At 54.5% G+C, this 13,024-nt stretch overlaps 1 protein-coding gene across 2 annotated transcripts in view; it reads right to left on the bottom strand.

The window, feature by feature from the left end:
• Nucleotides 1–12,452, bottom strand: part of SLA-1 (MHC class I antigen 1) — a 32,107-nt gene extending 19,655 nt beyond the window's left edge. The window contains exons 1-8 of one of the 2 annotated variants that reach the window (XM_021098437.2): nucleotides 12,358–12,452; nucleotides 11,773–12,042; nucleotides 11,270–11,545; nucleotides 10,385–10,660; nucleotides 10,155–10,265; nucleotides 9,692–9,724; nucleotides 9,514–9,564; nucleotides 8,932–9,353 (exon numbers count right to left, since the gene is read on the bottom strand). In XM_021098437.2, coding sequence (XP_020954096.2) covers nucleotides 9,349–9,353; nucleotides 9,514–9,564; nucleotides 9,692–9,724; nucleotides 10,155–10,265; nucleotides 10,385–10,660; nucleotides 11,270–11,545; nucleotides 11,773–12,042; nucleotides 12,358–12,421 — 1,086 coding nt within the window. In that variant the 5' untranslated portion in view covers nucleotides 12,422–12,452 and the 3' untranslated portion in view covers nucleotides 8,932–9,348. Of the gene's footprint in view, nucleotides 1–8,931; nucleotides 9,354–9,513; nucleotides 9,565–9,691; nucleotides 9,725–10,154; nucleotides 10,266–10,384; nucleotides 10,661–11,269; nucleotides 11,546–11,772; nucleotides 12,043–12,357 lie in introns of those variants that run through there. The other variant, XM_013977556.3, reaches the window with a different exon arrangement.
• Nucleotides 12,453–13,024: the final 572 nt, after the last annotated feature.

The following is a 13,024-nucleotide window of genomic DNA, read 5'->3' as shown; positions in this document are numbered from 1 at the left end:
CTCTGTAGCGCCGAGTGGCAGTTGTGCTCTAGGAGGTCTTTGGAAAGCATACATGGGAATTGCTGGTCCTTCCGGTGACAGAAGAAAGGCCCTTTCCTTGTGCAGCTCACAGAACCACACTTTCTGTGTTGGATTCCCACCCCTGGGCTCCAGTGCTAGGCAGCTGGGGACCAAACTGGCCAGAAACCACCTGGGCCCGAGGGTCCCTCTTGAAATGTCCTCTTGCAGATTGGACAGCACAGGGCTTCCTCCCTGGGCCTGAAAGTGACACAGCTCTTGGGGATGCAGGCCTGGCAAGAGCTGGGACCACAGGAGATGCTCACTGGGTCCTTCAGGAGCTCCCAGCAGACCCTGAGGTCACCTGTTCCAGGAGGTTCCCAGCAGTGGGCCTGATACCCTGACTGCCATCCCAGGCTTGCTCAGCAATCCCTTCTTTTCTTTTCCTCAAGTTGTAAACCTTTGATTTGCATATTAAAAATGTGTGCATTCCAGTGATTAAAATCATTGAACATGAACCAAAACAAATGACACCCTGATTTTACAGGCCACAGGACATCTGGGACCAACTTGCTTTTTACTCTAGATTTCACTGTAGTTTCACCAAGTTTCCTCCTTCACAAAACGCAGGTTCTCTCCTTCTCTCCAGCCAAGCAATTCCTTTTTTTTTTTCTTTTTTAAAATTTTGGGGTCTCAACTGCCCCATGTGGAGGTTCCCAGACTAGGTGTTGAATCGGAACTACAGCTGCCGGCCTACACCACAGGCACAGCAATGCGGGATTCAAGCTGTGTCTGCAATCTACAGCACAGCTCAGGGCAACTCCGCATCCTTAACCCGCTGATGGAGGACAGGGATTGTACCCGTGTCCCCATGGATACTAGTCAGTTTCCTTAACCACTGAGCCACAACGGGATCTCCAAGCAATTCCTTCTTAATATTGACTCTGGGACAGGAGCAGGATGCAGTTAGGAACGTGAACAAGAATTGCAGTGGGAGGAGGAGTTGTTGGGGTGGAGAGGAGTAATCTAGGCCTCAAGCTGGGCCTCCTAACTGGTCCCCTCACGTGCATTCTTATCCTTACCAGTCCCTTCTCCACATGCGGGCAGAGGGGCCTTTCTGCGAATGGAAGCTCGCCTTCGCTCCCGGTTACGACAGCAGGCAAGGAGGGCTCTTGGGGCGGGGCTCCGTCATCAGCCTCCAGCCACCAGAGCAAAGATGGGTTGAGCCTCAGGTACATGCCAGGCATTGTTCTGAGCCCTTTGCTTGTATCAGGGCAGCCAGTCCTCACCGCAGCCCTCATGCGTCACCCATTTAGTAGATGAGGAAACAGGTGCCCAGAGGGAAAGTAAGTCACCTGAGGTCACAGAGCCAGGCACTGTTCTGAGCACTTCCCAGCTCTGGGAGTGGCCGGGAACCCACTGCATTGCTCAGTCCCTACAGGCGAGTCCCCAGGGTCGGAAGTGACAGGAGAGTTGGTTCCACACTGGCTGATGGATTGCGTTTGCTGGGGGGGGCAGGCAGGGTGGGTCACAGCTGGCTGCAGGGCATCAAAGGTCTTTCCATCTGGGGAGTGAGCTGGGCTTTCCAGATGCTGTGGGTGAAGAGCAGCAGGGGCCGAGCAGCGTTTACTCACCCCTGTGTCACTTCACAGCCCGAAACACAGCCCCCCGTGGACCTGAGAGTCACGGGGGGATCACTCGTGTCCTTTGCATCCCTGTGGTCTGACGGCTCTGCTCCAGCTGACGTCCTGGGAACGTCTGCTCTCCAAGGTGACACCAGAGGAGGGGTCTGGCCACAGCCCTGCTCAGCAGCACTTCCTCCCTGCTGCCTGCTGCTCCCTTCTGGGGCTTCATGGCGAGAGTGAGAGGAAAACAACTAGGAGAGAAAGAGACCGTGACATTTATGCCAGTAAAGAGAGAGCAGCATGTCTGTCCTCAAAAAGAAAAGGGCTCTTAGGGAGTCCGACTGAGCGGGTCCTTGTGGTCGGAGAGCTGGGCGCCCGTCTTTTGCTGGAGGATGGTGGGAGGATGGCCTCAGTTTCTCCGGCCTTCTGGGACTCTCTTCTGACCATTGCTGCGGTCATACTCTTTCCTAGAGTCAGCCCTGCCGCCAAGGGATAGGCGCAGTGAGGGCACTGCTCAGGCTTGTGCTCATCCTTCTGGGCCGATGGCTTCCTTCGGGAAATAGTCGAAGGAAGGGGTTTGGTCTGGTTTTCTTTTGTGGCTGCTCGCCCACTTCTCTGCGCCTTTCCTTGTCTTTCTGTGCAATGGCCGTGGTGGTCCTGGCATCTCTGCTTCATTTAAGGTGGGTCATCATTTTTGTGAGAATCATCGATTCAGATACAATTCACAAATGCAATTCACCTGCTGGAGAGGATTGGTTTTCGCACATTCATAGAGAGGTGAGACCAGAACCACAGTCATCTGGGAAGAAGCCCATCACCCCAAAGCCTTTGAGACCATCGTCATCCCCTGTACCCCGTTATTCCTCTGCGGTCAGCCCTCATTTCCCTCCCCCGCTCCCCTCATCTCTAGACAACCAGTAATCTGCTTTCTGCCTAAAGGGATTTGCTTATGAATCCTGTAAACACAATTAAATCACCAACATGAGCGGTGGTGTCTGTTCTTTGGTGGAACATGGTGTCTTCAAGGTTCATCCATGCTGTGTTAGGCCTCTGGTCTCCATTCTTGTTTTAGTTCCAAGTAAGGTTCTCGGGCTCACGTGTACACCTTTATTTATTCATTCATCCAGTGACGGACAGTGGAGTTGTTCTTATCGTTTGGCTACTATGGACAACGGTGTTATGAGTATCATGCACAGGGTTTTGTGTGGACCGATGTTGTCATGTCTCCTGTGTAAACAACGAGGAATGTCACTGTCGAGTCAGTCATCCGGGAGCACTGTGTTCAACTCTGAGCAACTTCCAGACTGTCCCAAAGTGGCGGCACCGTTCTATACGCCCCCCCGCGGATGACATGGTTCCAGGATCTCCACATCCTCTCTGAGGACGTGAACCTTGGTTCCCCAGATTATCAGGGAGCCGAAGTCTCTTATCCTCCGCATGTCAGTTCTGGGTTACATTTTCTAGTACAATTCATAAGCTTGAGAAACCCAAAGGGAAGGTTTTTCCAGATTTGACCAATAGCCTGAGAATAAAAAGAACTTTTCGTCTGGATTACTGCCCACATTGATATTTTGACCTGAAGAATTGCTTCCTTGCTACTGTACTTATGGAAGCAAGCTTTCTTTATTATTGTTTTTCTTTTTTTGGCTTTTTAGGGCCACACTCCCTGCATATGGAGGTTCCTAAGATAGGGGCTGAATTGGAGCTATAGCCACCAGCCTACACCACAGCCGATCTGCGCCATGTCTGCGACCTACACCAGAGCTCACGACAACCCCGGATCCTTAACCCACTGAACGAGGCCAGGGATTGAAACCATGTCCTCATGGATGCTAATCGGATTCGTTAACTGCTGAGCCATGATGGGAACTCCTGAAGCTTTCCGTATTTGATCATTTTTTTTGCCCAACCCCAGAGGCATGCTGGAGTACCCAGGCCAGGGATGGAACCCGCGCCACAGAAGTAACCACAGACAGAGCAGTGACAGTGCTGGATCTTTAACCCACTGGGCCACAAGGGCACCCCTTTACTCTATTCTTTTTATTTGTTTTCACTTGAAGAGGCAGCTCTAAAGCAAGGCCTACCATGCTACTGGAAATAGAATCCCCAGGGCTCATTTTTTAAACTCCTGCTGTTTATCTGGCGCCAGGGTTTGTGCTAGAATCCAAGTCCACCTAAACCAATGGTACTTGATCTCTCTGCTGGTTTGTGGAATGTTTGTGAAATGAGAAACAGACAGACATTGTAAGAGAGAGTGAGCAAGTCAACCTCTACTTTCTCTTGACCCAGAGGGGTCATTGCCAAGAAAGAGAGGACAGCATGTCATTGACAGCGTTCCCATTTTGGTGCAGCAGAAACAAGTCCGACTATGAACCATGAGGTTGTGGGTTCGATCCCTGGCCTCACTTGGTGGCACTGCAAGGTGTAGGTCAGAGACGCGTCTCAGATCCTGTGTGGCTGTGGCTCTGGAGTAGGCAGGCAGCTGTAGCTCTGATTTGATCCCTAGCCTGGGAATCTCCATATGCCTCGAGTTCAGCCCTAAAAAGCAAAATAAATAAATGAGTAAATCAAAAAAATCACGTCCTTGAGTCTTCTAAACCAGTTGGATGATTAGCTTCTCCTGGACCTGAGATTGAGCACTTTGGTGTCTAAACGGGGGATTTTAAGGGCTTTTGTGGGGGTCCCAGGGAAACTGGTAAATATGGGAACTTTCCCAAGAAGGACGGGAGTGTCCAAAGAAATATAAAACTTAACGTAAAATGTCGGTGTGTGTATCTAAGTATTCACGTGTCTGTATATATTCATGTATAGATGAATCGCATGAAGATTTACACAGAGACAAAGGCCGGAAGAAGACATTTTGGAGAATTATGTCATCTATCAAAAATGCGCTCTGCTTGTCCGGAGTGTAAACTGGAGGAGACAGAAGCTGGACCCCGGGGCAGAACATCGCAGAAGCGGACGGTGTCATTTCTGAGTCCTTCCTTCATCCCTCCAAACCCCAGTGCCTGTGATGTGCCAGGTCAGGGTCTGGGCTGGGGCACTGCTCCCAACATCGCCATGTGTCCTTCCTTTCTCTTCCTTCCCTCGCCCTCCACCCAAGAAGCCGTATCCTCTTCCCAGAGGAGGGCAAGCTCAAACTTGAGGGTGTTGGTGGGAGGCTGAGACCCCTCCCCCCGTAAGAGGAAAGCTTGCTTCATAAACATTGCCACAGGTTCAGCAAGCCCCAGGCGCCACCAGGCAGGGGACCACGGGCCAGACTCTGACTTGGAACCTGGGCACACAGGGAAGCTGGCCCTGTGCTGAATGATTTTAGCACATGTGGCAGAGGTGGCAGTAGTGTCACCCAGTTTCCAGGAGCAGCAGGGACAGCAGGTCTAGCCCCGAGTCCACTGTCCCCCATCAGACTGACGGTGTTGTGAACGGTGGCATCTGTGCCACCTGCAAGGCAGTGTTTCCCAGGCGGGACCCGAACTGGGTAGGGCTGTGGATTCTGTTCCTGGCTGTGTGGCCTCAGGGCTGTTCCTGAAATAAAACAAAACTACGAATCTGTCTCTCTGACTTTATTTGATTAGAACCTTTTTTTTTTTTTTTTTTTTTTGGTCTTATATCTTCTTAGGACTCTACCCGCAGGACAAGGAGGTTCCCAGGCTAGGGGTTGAATTGCAGCTCTAGCTGCCGGCCTATGTCACAGCCACATGGGATCTGAGACTTGTCTTCCACCTACACCACAGCTCACAGCAATACCCGATCCTTAACTCACTGAGCGAGACCAGGGATGGAGCCCGCATCGTCATGGATACTAGCCGGGTTCATTAACCACTGAGCCATGATGGGAACTTGAATTTAGAACGATTCGAAATCCTTTTGCCCACAAAGAACTTTGCAAGAATAACACACAAGGAAACTCTCAGAGAGCAAGATTCAGAGATTCCCCCCCCTAATTTATTGAGATATGATTGATATAAATATTAAGTTTATAGTGTACAAATTGTCGATAGGAAACACTTACGTACTGCAAAGTGGTTATCGTCATAGCCTCAGCCGACAACTGTGTGATGTCACATCTTTACCATTTGTGTGTGTGTGTGTGTGAATTTAAATCGATTCTCTTAGCAACTCTGAGGCTTTCTTTATGCTGAGCTGAGAACGTCCTAAGTCAGCCACCTGGTTATATCCCAGGGTAGAGAGGACACGTCTTGTCATTTGCTTCCAGGAAAACACCTGGAAATGTGTATTGAAGAGCCCACTCCAGGCTGATCCCTCTCTGACCACTGACCTCCGTGGATCTCACTCTGACAGAGCCTCAGGCCTGCTGGTCGGGATTATTACACATCCTCAGGCCTCTTCCCAGACCCCCCATCTCAGCACCCTGGGCATGGATCCAGGAACCCTGATTAACAAGCTCTACAGGGGAGACTGAGGCACAGGCACGTGGGAATCCTGGGGACCGTCTTGCCGCTCAAAGTGTGACCCGGAGACCAGCAGGGCATCAGCACCAACCTTGCTGTAAAGGCAGAAGCTCACCCTCTTATCAAGACCGACTGTATCTGACGAGGCGTCCAGCTGAGTCCTGTGCGCGTGGGGATGGGGACTCCCTGGGCCTGTGGTGTCTGGACCCGGGGTCAGATCCGCACAGTCTGCTCAGGTGTGTGCGCTCTGATCAGATCGCCCAGCGCTGGGGGTTCAGGGTTTAATCCTTGTCCTTCTTCTTCTGTAGTCAGTTCTCCCCTGGTGACCTCGTGTGTTCTTAGAGCTTTCAATATCATTCACTGGGTGTCACCTCCTCCATCTATTTCTCCAGCCAAGGCACCTCCCCTAAAGCCCAGATGGGTACATGCCACTCAGTGGCCACGTTCCTAATCCGAGTGCAGGTGCTGCCACCTCCTGAAATGTGCTCCTTCCAGAGTCTCCTCATTTCTTTCTTTTCTTTTTTTTGTTTTTATCTTTTCTATGGCCACTCCCGTGGCATATGGAGGTTCTCAGGCTAGGGGTCTAATCAGAGCTGTTGCCACCGGCCTACGCCAGAGCCACAGCAACACGGGATCTGAGCCACGTCTGCAACCTACACCACAGCTCACAGCAATGCCCGATCTTTAACCCACTGAGCAAGGCCAGGGATCAAACCCAAAAGCTCATCGTTCCTAGTTGGATTCGTTAACCACTGCGCTACGACGGGAACTCCCAGAATCTCCCCATTTCCACAGGCCAACTTGCACAGTCTCAAGTTTGGGGTGCCATCCTTCTTTCTGCTTTCTCACAGTCCAGATTTGATCCAGGAGGAAATGCTCTAAATCCATCCTGAGAACGTGTCGAGACTCCAGTCACTGACTCGTCCATTCCCTGCTCTCACCCCTGACCAGCAGCATCTCCTCCAGCCTGGACGCTGCTCTGTTTCCTTCCTCGACGGTGTCACTCGCCTTCCCCTCCTGAGTCTGTGCAGCAGCCAGACCCATGCTTCTAGAGAGCACTCACTCCAGCCTGATCTTTGGTCAAACCATCTTACAAACGCCACATCTGAGACAAAATCAAAACCCTTCTCACATGGGGAGGCCACACAATCTGGCTGGACAGTGGGTCTCATCCCAGCGCCTCCCTCCGGCAGCCTCGCCGGCCTCCTGGCTCCTCCCTGAACACATACCCCCTCCTGTCCTTGTGCCTTCGCCCAGGAGGGTCCCCTGCCTGCAGAGAACGTCCCCACACAGCCTCGCGGGCATTTCCTTCGGGTCCTTCCCATCTGGACTCAAAGGTCACCCTCCCAGGAAGGCCCACACTCACCCCCCACCCTGTCCCCACACACTTCTACTCGGGGTCACCTTCCCCAAGGCCCCTCCCACCTCCGATGTGACACGTCCCTCCCTGACGAGGCATATAGTGTCCACTCTGCCCCTCCCCCAGGACAGAGACTCCACACCGCCGACAAGTTTGGTCTCTGGCGACGTCCCTGAGGTCTCCCAGATGCCGAAAGCGTGTGTCCTGTGTCTGGCGCACAACAAATATCCGTTCAACAGAGTTGAATGACGGATCAGTGCACAGCCCCTCCCTCTTCTAGGGACAGTACTTTTACTAACATGCCCTCGGGCCACGTGCTGTCTGGTGGCAGCTCCAGCACAATGTCCATTCCCGGTGACATCAGGGCCGCCTGTCCTTTCCTCACAAGGGCTGATGTCCCCTCCCTGCCAGACCAGTCCGTCTGCTCACCCCACACAGCGCTCTTTCTCTCCCCAGGAAAGATGCTCCTGCGCTTCTGGCCCTAGATTCCCGCTGCTGTGAGTCTATCAGACTCTGCTTTCGAAATGCATGGGCTTGGAGTGGAGCCGGCACTGGGCTGAGGAGAGCTCAGGGCAGAGGAGGGGGCAGGCTGCAGAGAAGATCCAGATCCAGCAAGAATGAGGTCAAGATGGAAAACCACTGGGTCCCTCCTGGTTGCTACTTCCAGAATCTCGTTCCCACAAAAGGATGGGGAAAAGTTAGAAAGAAGCATCCAGGCGTTCCCGTGGTGGCACAGCGGAAATGAACCCGACTAGGAACCATGAGGTGGCGGGTTCGATCCCTGGCCATGCTCACTGGGTTAAGGATCCAGCACTGCTGTGTGTTGTGGTGTAGTTTACAGGTGTGGCTCAGATCCCACGTTCCTATGGCTGTGGTGTAGGCCAGCAGCTGTAGCTCTGATTAGACACCTAGCCTGGGAACCTCGATGTGCCCTGGCTGTGGCCCTGAAAAGTCGAAAAAAAAAAAAAAAAAAAAAAAGAAAGAAAGAAGCATCCAGGAAACATCTCTGGAAGGAGGGCAAGAGCTGGATGAGGCTGAAAATGGATCTCTTGATACCACTGAGATCCTGTGAGTAGGGACCCCTTGGACATGGGGGGACAATGACAGGCAAATGACTCTGGTGGCTGTGGCAGACGAGGGACACCCAGAGCAAAATGAGACTGTAATTTCACACATGTAAATGAAAAGTCCGTATTTAAAAAAAAAATCTAAAAAGGCCAAATACAAACACAGAATAAAGGGACTACTGATGGGACCAAGGCTGGAGCGTAGGCTACCTGGTGACAGGAGGCCCTTGCTAACCAAGCTCCTGAATACAGGACAAGGCCCAGGGGACTTCTCAGTCCCTGAGATCACAGGGCCTGGTGGAAGAAAGTTCTCCTGAAGGGACAAGGACAAAGGGACAGCGGAAAAGGTGACCCAGCCTGGGAGTGTCCACACTGAAGCCCATGATGCCCTGAGCTCTCACCGGGCACAGGCCCCGACCATGTTTCTCTGCTCACGTCTCACCTGGAACAGAGGCAGCACAGCACACATGTGGATTCTGGAAGGTTCTCAATCCTTCCATTTATTTCCTCTTTCAAACTAAGGAAATCTCTCATTTATTATCCCCTCAACTCCTCATGGCACCAATTAGAAAAAGCAAATTCAACAGGAAGTCATTACTCAGGGCAGTCAAGTTAAGATAAGGATGGAGATGGTGTCCAGTGGCCCCCCCCCAGCCCAGCTCCCACTTGCAAGAACTGGAAAGAGGATCAGGGAAGAGAACACAGGTCAGGGTGAGGAGGGGACGTGGGGGGCAGGGCTGGGCCAGGGTCCCCACCTCCTCTCAGGATGCTCATAGGAACACAGACCCTTTCAGATGCAGCTGCAGAAACAGGAGTCAGGGGATCTGAAGTCACAAAGTGGGATGTGAACAAATCTTGTGTCCCTCAGTCCCCACAAGGCAGTTGTCTCACACTGTGAAAGAAAATCATCAGGAAACAGGCAGGTCAGTCAAGGAAGGGCTGACATGCTCAACAGCCCCACATGCTCCAAACGTCCCCCTCAAAGGTCCCCGTCACCCAGGGCACCCCCTCTGCCCCAACCCCCTCCCCATCTAGGCCCTCCAGGGTCTCACCTCTAGGACCCTTGGTAAGGGACACATCGGAGCCCTGGTCACTGTCACTGCCTGGGGGAGAGCAAAAGCAGGACGGGGTCAGGACCCCCAAGAGAGAAGATGACAGGTGAGTGAGCTCCCCCCATGGCCTCCTATCTGCACCACCAGGGCCTCAGGCATCACAACCCTCCACACTGACCTGCAGCCTGAGTGTAGCTCCCTCCTTTTTCACCTGGGGGAAGAAGACATCATGTGAGAGGCCAGGGAGACGATGGGTCATGAGATCTAGAGGAAATCCTAGAACCGGACCACAGAGACCTTTCCAGAACTTTGCCCAAAAATCTGGGACAGGATCAGGAATGTGAAGGAAGGAGATGTGGGGGAGACTGGACCGAGTGCCCTCCTGGAGGTCTCTACTCAGTGGGGGCCTCCCCTCCACTTCCAAGGGCTGAGAACCTGGTCCCCAACTGGAAGTATCCAGGGAACACATTTGTCTTTCATTTCCACATGTGCTTCACAGAAGGGTACGTGGTAACACTCAGCCCCAGACTCAGCACATGTGTGTGGAGCGGACTCCAATAAAGACGCAGGTAAATTTCACCAGAACTTGAAACACCTGAGACAAAAAAAAAACCCCTCATATTCCCACCTCCCTTCCCTACCTGAGCGTGTCTTCCTCCAGATCACAACTCCAGCCACCATGGCTCCAGCGACCAGGACAAGAACCAGGCCAACAGTGATGCCCACCATGGGGACGGGGGTCTGAGGAGGGTCTGGGAAGAAAGGGCAAGGGGAGGGCCCTCCTCAGGCTGGAGTCCTGACCTTGCTGAAGGTCTCCAGAAGGGCTTCTGCTTTGTCTGAGAAGAAGCTCTGCCCCCAGGGCCCTCCTTACCCCATCTCAGGGTGAGGGGCTCCTGCAGGCCCTCGTGCTGCACATGGCAGGTGTAGCTCTGCTCCTCTCCAGGAGGCACCACCAGGGCCGCCCACTTCTGGAAGGTCCCATCCCCTGAGGGCCTGGTCTCCACCAGCTCCATGTCCTGGCTCTGGTCCTGGCCCTCCCGCTGCCAGGTCAGGGAGATCTCCTTAGGGTGGAAGCCCAGAGCCCAGCACCTCAAGGTGACCCCCAGGTCAGAGCTGGGGTGGCGGGTCACATGTGTCTTTGGAGGCTCTGAGGAAGAAGAATCAGAAAATTCACCCTGTGGGTCCCCTGCCTGGGCCCCTGAAGCAGCCTCATGTGACCAGTGGGGGAAGGGCCAGGACAATGGGTTTGAAAGGAAGCACAAAAGCCAGACACCAGCCTGGACTTGGGTATCTGGGAATAGCTCCCAGTCCTTGGAAAGTTCTAGAATCAGGATGAAAGCCAAGGTAGGAGGTTTCAAGACTTTAAGGGGGAGAATACAGTCATGTTCCTGACTTGGGAGGAGGCTGAATCCAGAAAACCTGGAGTTAAATCCAAAGCTGTTCTCAGGCTGAGCCCAGGGCTGAGAAAGTCATGGTTCACAAAATGGCGGCCAGGGTCAAAGGGCACCACTGAGCAGTCCTTTCAGGGATGGTCTCCCCCTTGCACCCCAAAAGAGAAAGTCTTCCTTAACTGTCCTTTAGAGAAGAGGGGCCCCTGGGGAGTCCCTGTCTTGTGGAGAAGCTGGAAACCTAGGTGACTCCTCCCTCTCAGGACAGGCAGTGGGGGGCTTTCCCGCAGGGACCCCCTTTTCCTCTCCCTGTGGGAAGGCAGCTCCCTCCCGAGGGGAGATGGTGGAGGCCCCGCGGCCCCTGATACCTGCGCGCTGCAGCGTGTCCTTCCCCATCTGCAGGTATCTGCGGAGCGACTCCACACACGTGCCCTGCAGGTAGCTCCTCCAGTGCTCCGCCGCATCGGCCGCCTCCCACTTGCGCTTGGAGATCTGAGCCGCCATGTCCGCCGCGGTCCAGGAGCGCAGGTCCTCGTTCAGGGCGAGGTAATCGGCGCCGTCGTAGGCGAACTGATCGTACCCGCGGAGGAGGAGCCCGTCTGGTCCCAAGTAGCAGCCGTACATCCACTGGAGGGTGTGAGACCCTGACCCCGCCCCGAGTCAGCCACGCCCCCGCCGCGACCAACCCGGGGTTCAACCCAAACTGAAAACGAAACCGGGGGACAGTCCCCGCCGGCTCCTTCCGGGTCGGGGGCAGGGCGGGTCCTGAAAGGCCGGGGTGACCCTCGGACCCGGAGGTCGGGGTGACCCCGGCCCGTCCCTGGGGATGGGGATGGGGGTCGTGAGCTGGACCCGGGCCCGCGTCGCTCACCGGCCTCGCTCTGGTTGTAGTAGCCGCGCAGGGTCTTCAGGTTCACTCGGTTAATCTGTGCGCTGCCCATGACGTTCCGCGTGTTCCTATCCCAATACTCCTGCCCCTCCTGCTGTATCCACGGCGCCCGCGGCTCCATCCGCGGATTCGGGGCGTCGCTGTCGAACCGCACGAACTGCGTGTCGTCCACGTAGCCGACGGCGATGAAGCGGGAGTCCCCGCGGTCGGGCCGGGACACGGCGGTGGAGAAATAGCTCAGGGAGTGGGGACCTGGGGGCGGGAGGGTGAGACACGACCCTCCTCTCGGCGCGGGGTCCCGGGTGCGAGGTGGTGGGGCCGGGACCGGGCAGGGAGCTCGGGGCTCCGGAGGCGGGAAAGGGGTGTAGGTCGGAGAAGGGCCCCGGGTTTAGGGGGGACGAACAGAGGGGCAGAAGCAAGGGAGGGACAGGACAGGACGGGGTGAGGTGGGGGGTCTGGGCCAGGACAGCAGAGTCTCATCTTCCTTGTGGGTCCTGCCCCCACCCGACTCCCAGGCGGTGCCCTCGCTCCTCCCCGCAGCGGCCTTGTTCCCGATCCCGCACTCACCCGCCTGGGTCCCGGTCAGGGCCAGGGTCCCCGACAGCAGCAGGAAGAGGGCTCCAGGCCCCATGATCCTCAGCCTCGGGGTCTGGGGAGAAGCTGAGCAGAGCCGGGTGGGTGGAGAGCTTATAACCGGGAACCGCAGTGGCGCCGATTGGCTTCTCCAGAAACCGGACACGCAATAGGAAAGAGAAGTGGGGCCGCGTCACGAGTGTCCGGGCAGGACGGCCCCACACAGGTTGGGAGACGGAGAAGTGAAACTGGGGACACGGGGACTCCCCAGCACGGAGCCTCCCCGCCCAGGCGCCGCCCTGGAGCCTGAGACCCTGAGAGCCACGCCTGGCTGCGGAGCTGGGACTCTGTCCTGCTCCTGCTCCTTCTGCTCAGAAAGCTCCGTGCCTCACGTGGCCCAGGGGCTGTGTACCCAGCGATTTCCAAACCTTTTAGTCAGAATATTCCTATAGTTTTACAAATTAGTGAAGACCTCAAAGATATGTTTGTGTTGATACGTCAGTGGATATTTTCCATACTAGAAATAATAGTTTAAAATTTCATCAATTTTTTAGAAGATATAAATAATCCATGCATTTCATATGAAAACAATTATTTCGCATAAGAAACACTGTAGTGTGAAGAGTGGAGCTTTTTACATTTTACTCTATGGCAAGTCTCT

Source organism: Sus scrofa, chromosome 7 (assembly GCF_054392235.1).
Source record: "Sus scrofa isolate SSC_HxYL_T2T_F1_AM1 chromosome 7, Sscrofa_HxYL_maternal_Yorkshire_Landrace_v2.0, whole genome shotgun sequence".
NCBI classification, from domain to species: Eukaryota; Metazoa; Chordata; class Mammalia; order Artiodactyla; family Suidae; genus Sus; species Sus scrofa.
The sequence above is the reverse complement of the archived record's forward strand: the minus strand, read 5'-3'. Positions and strand labels throughout refer to the sequence as shown.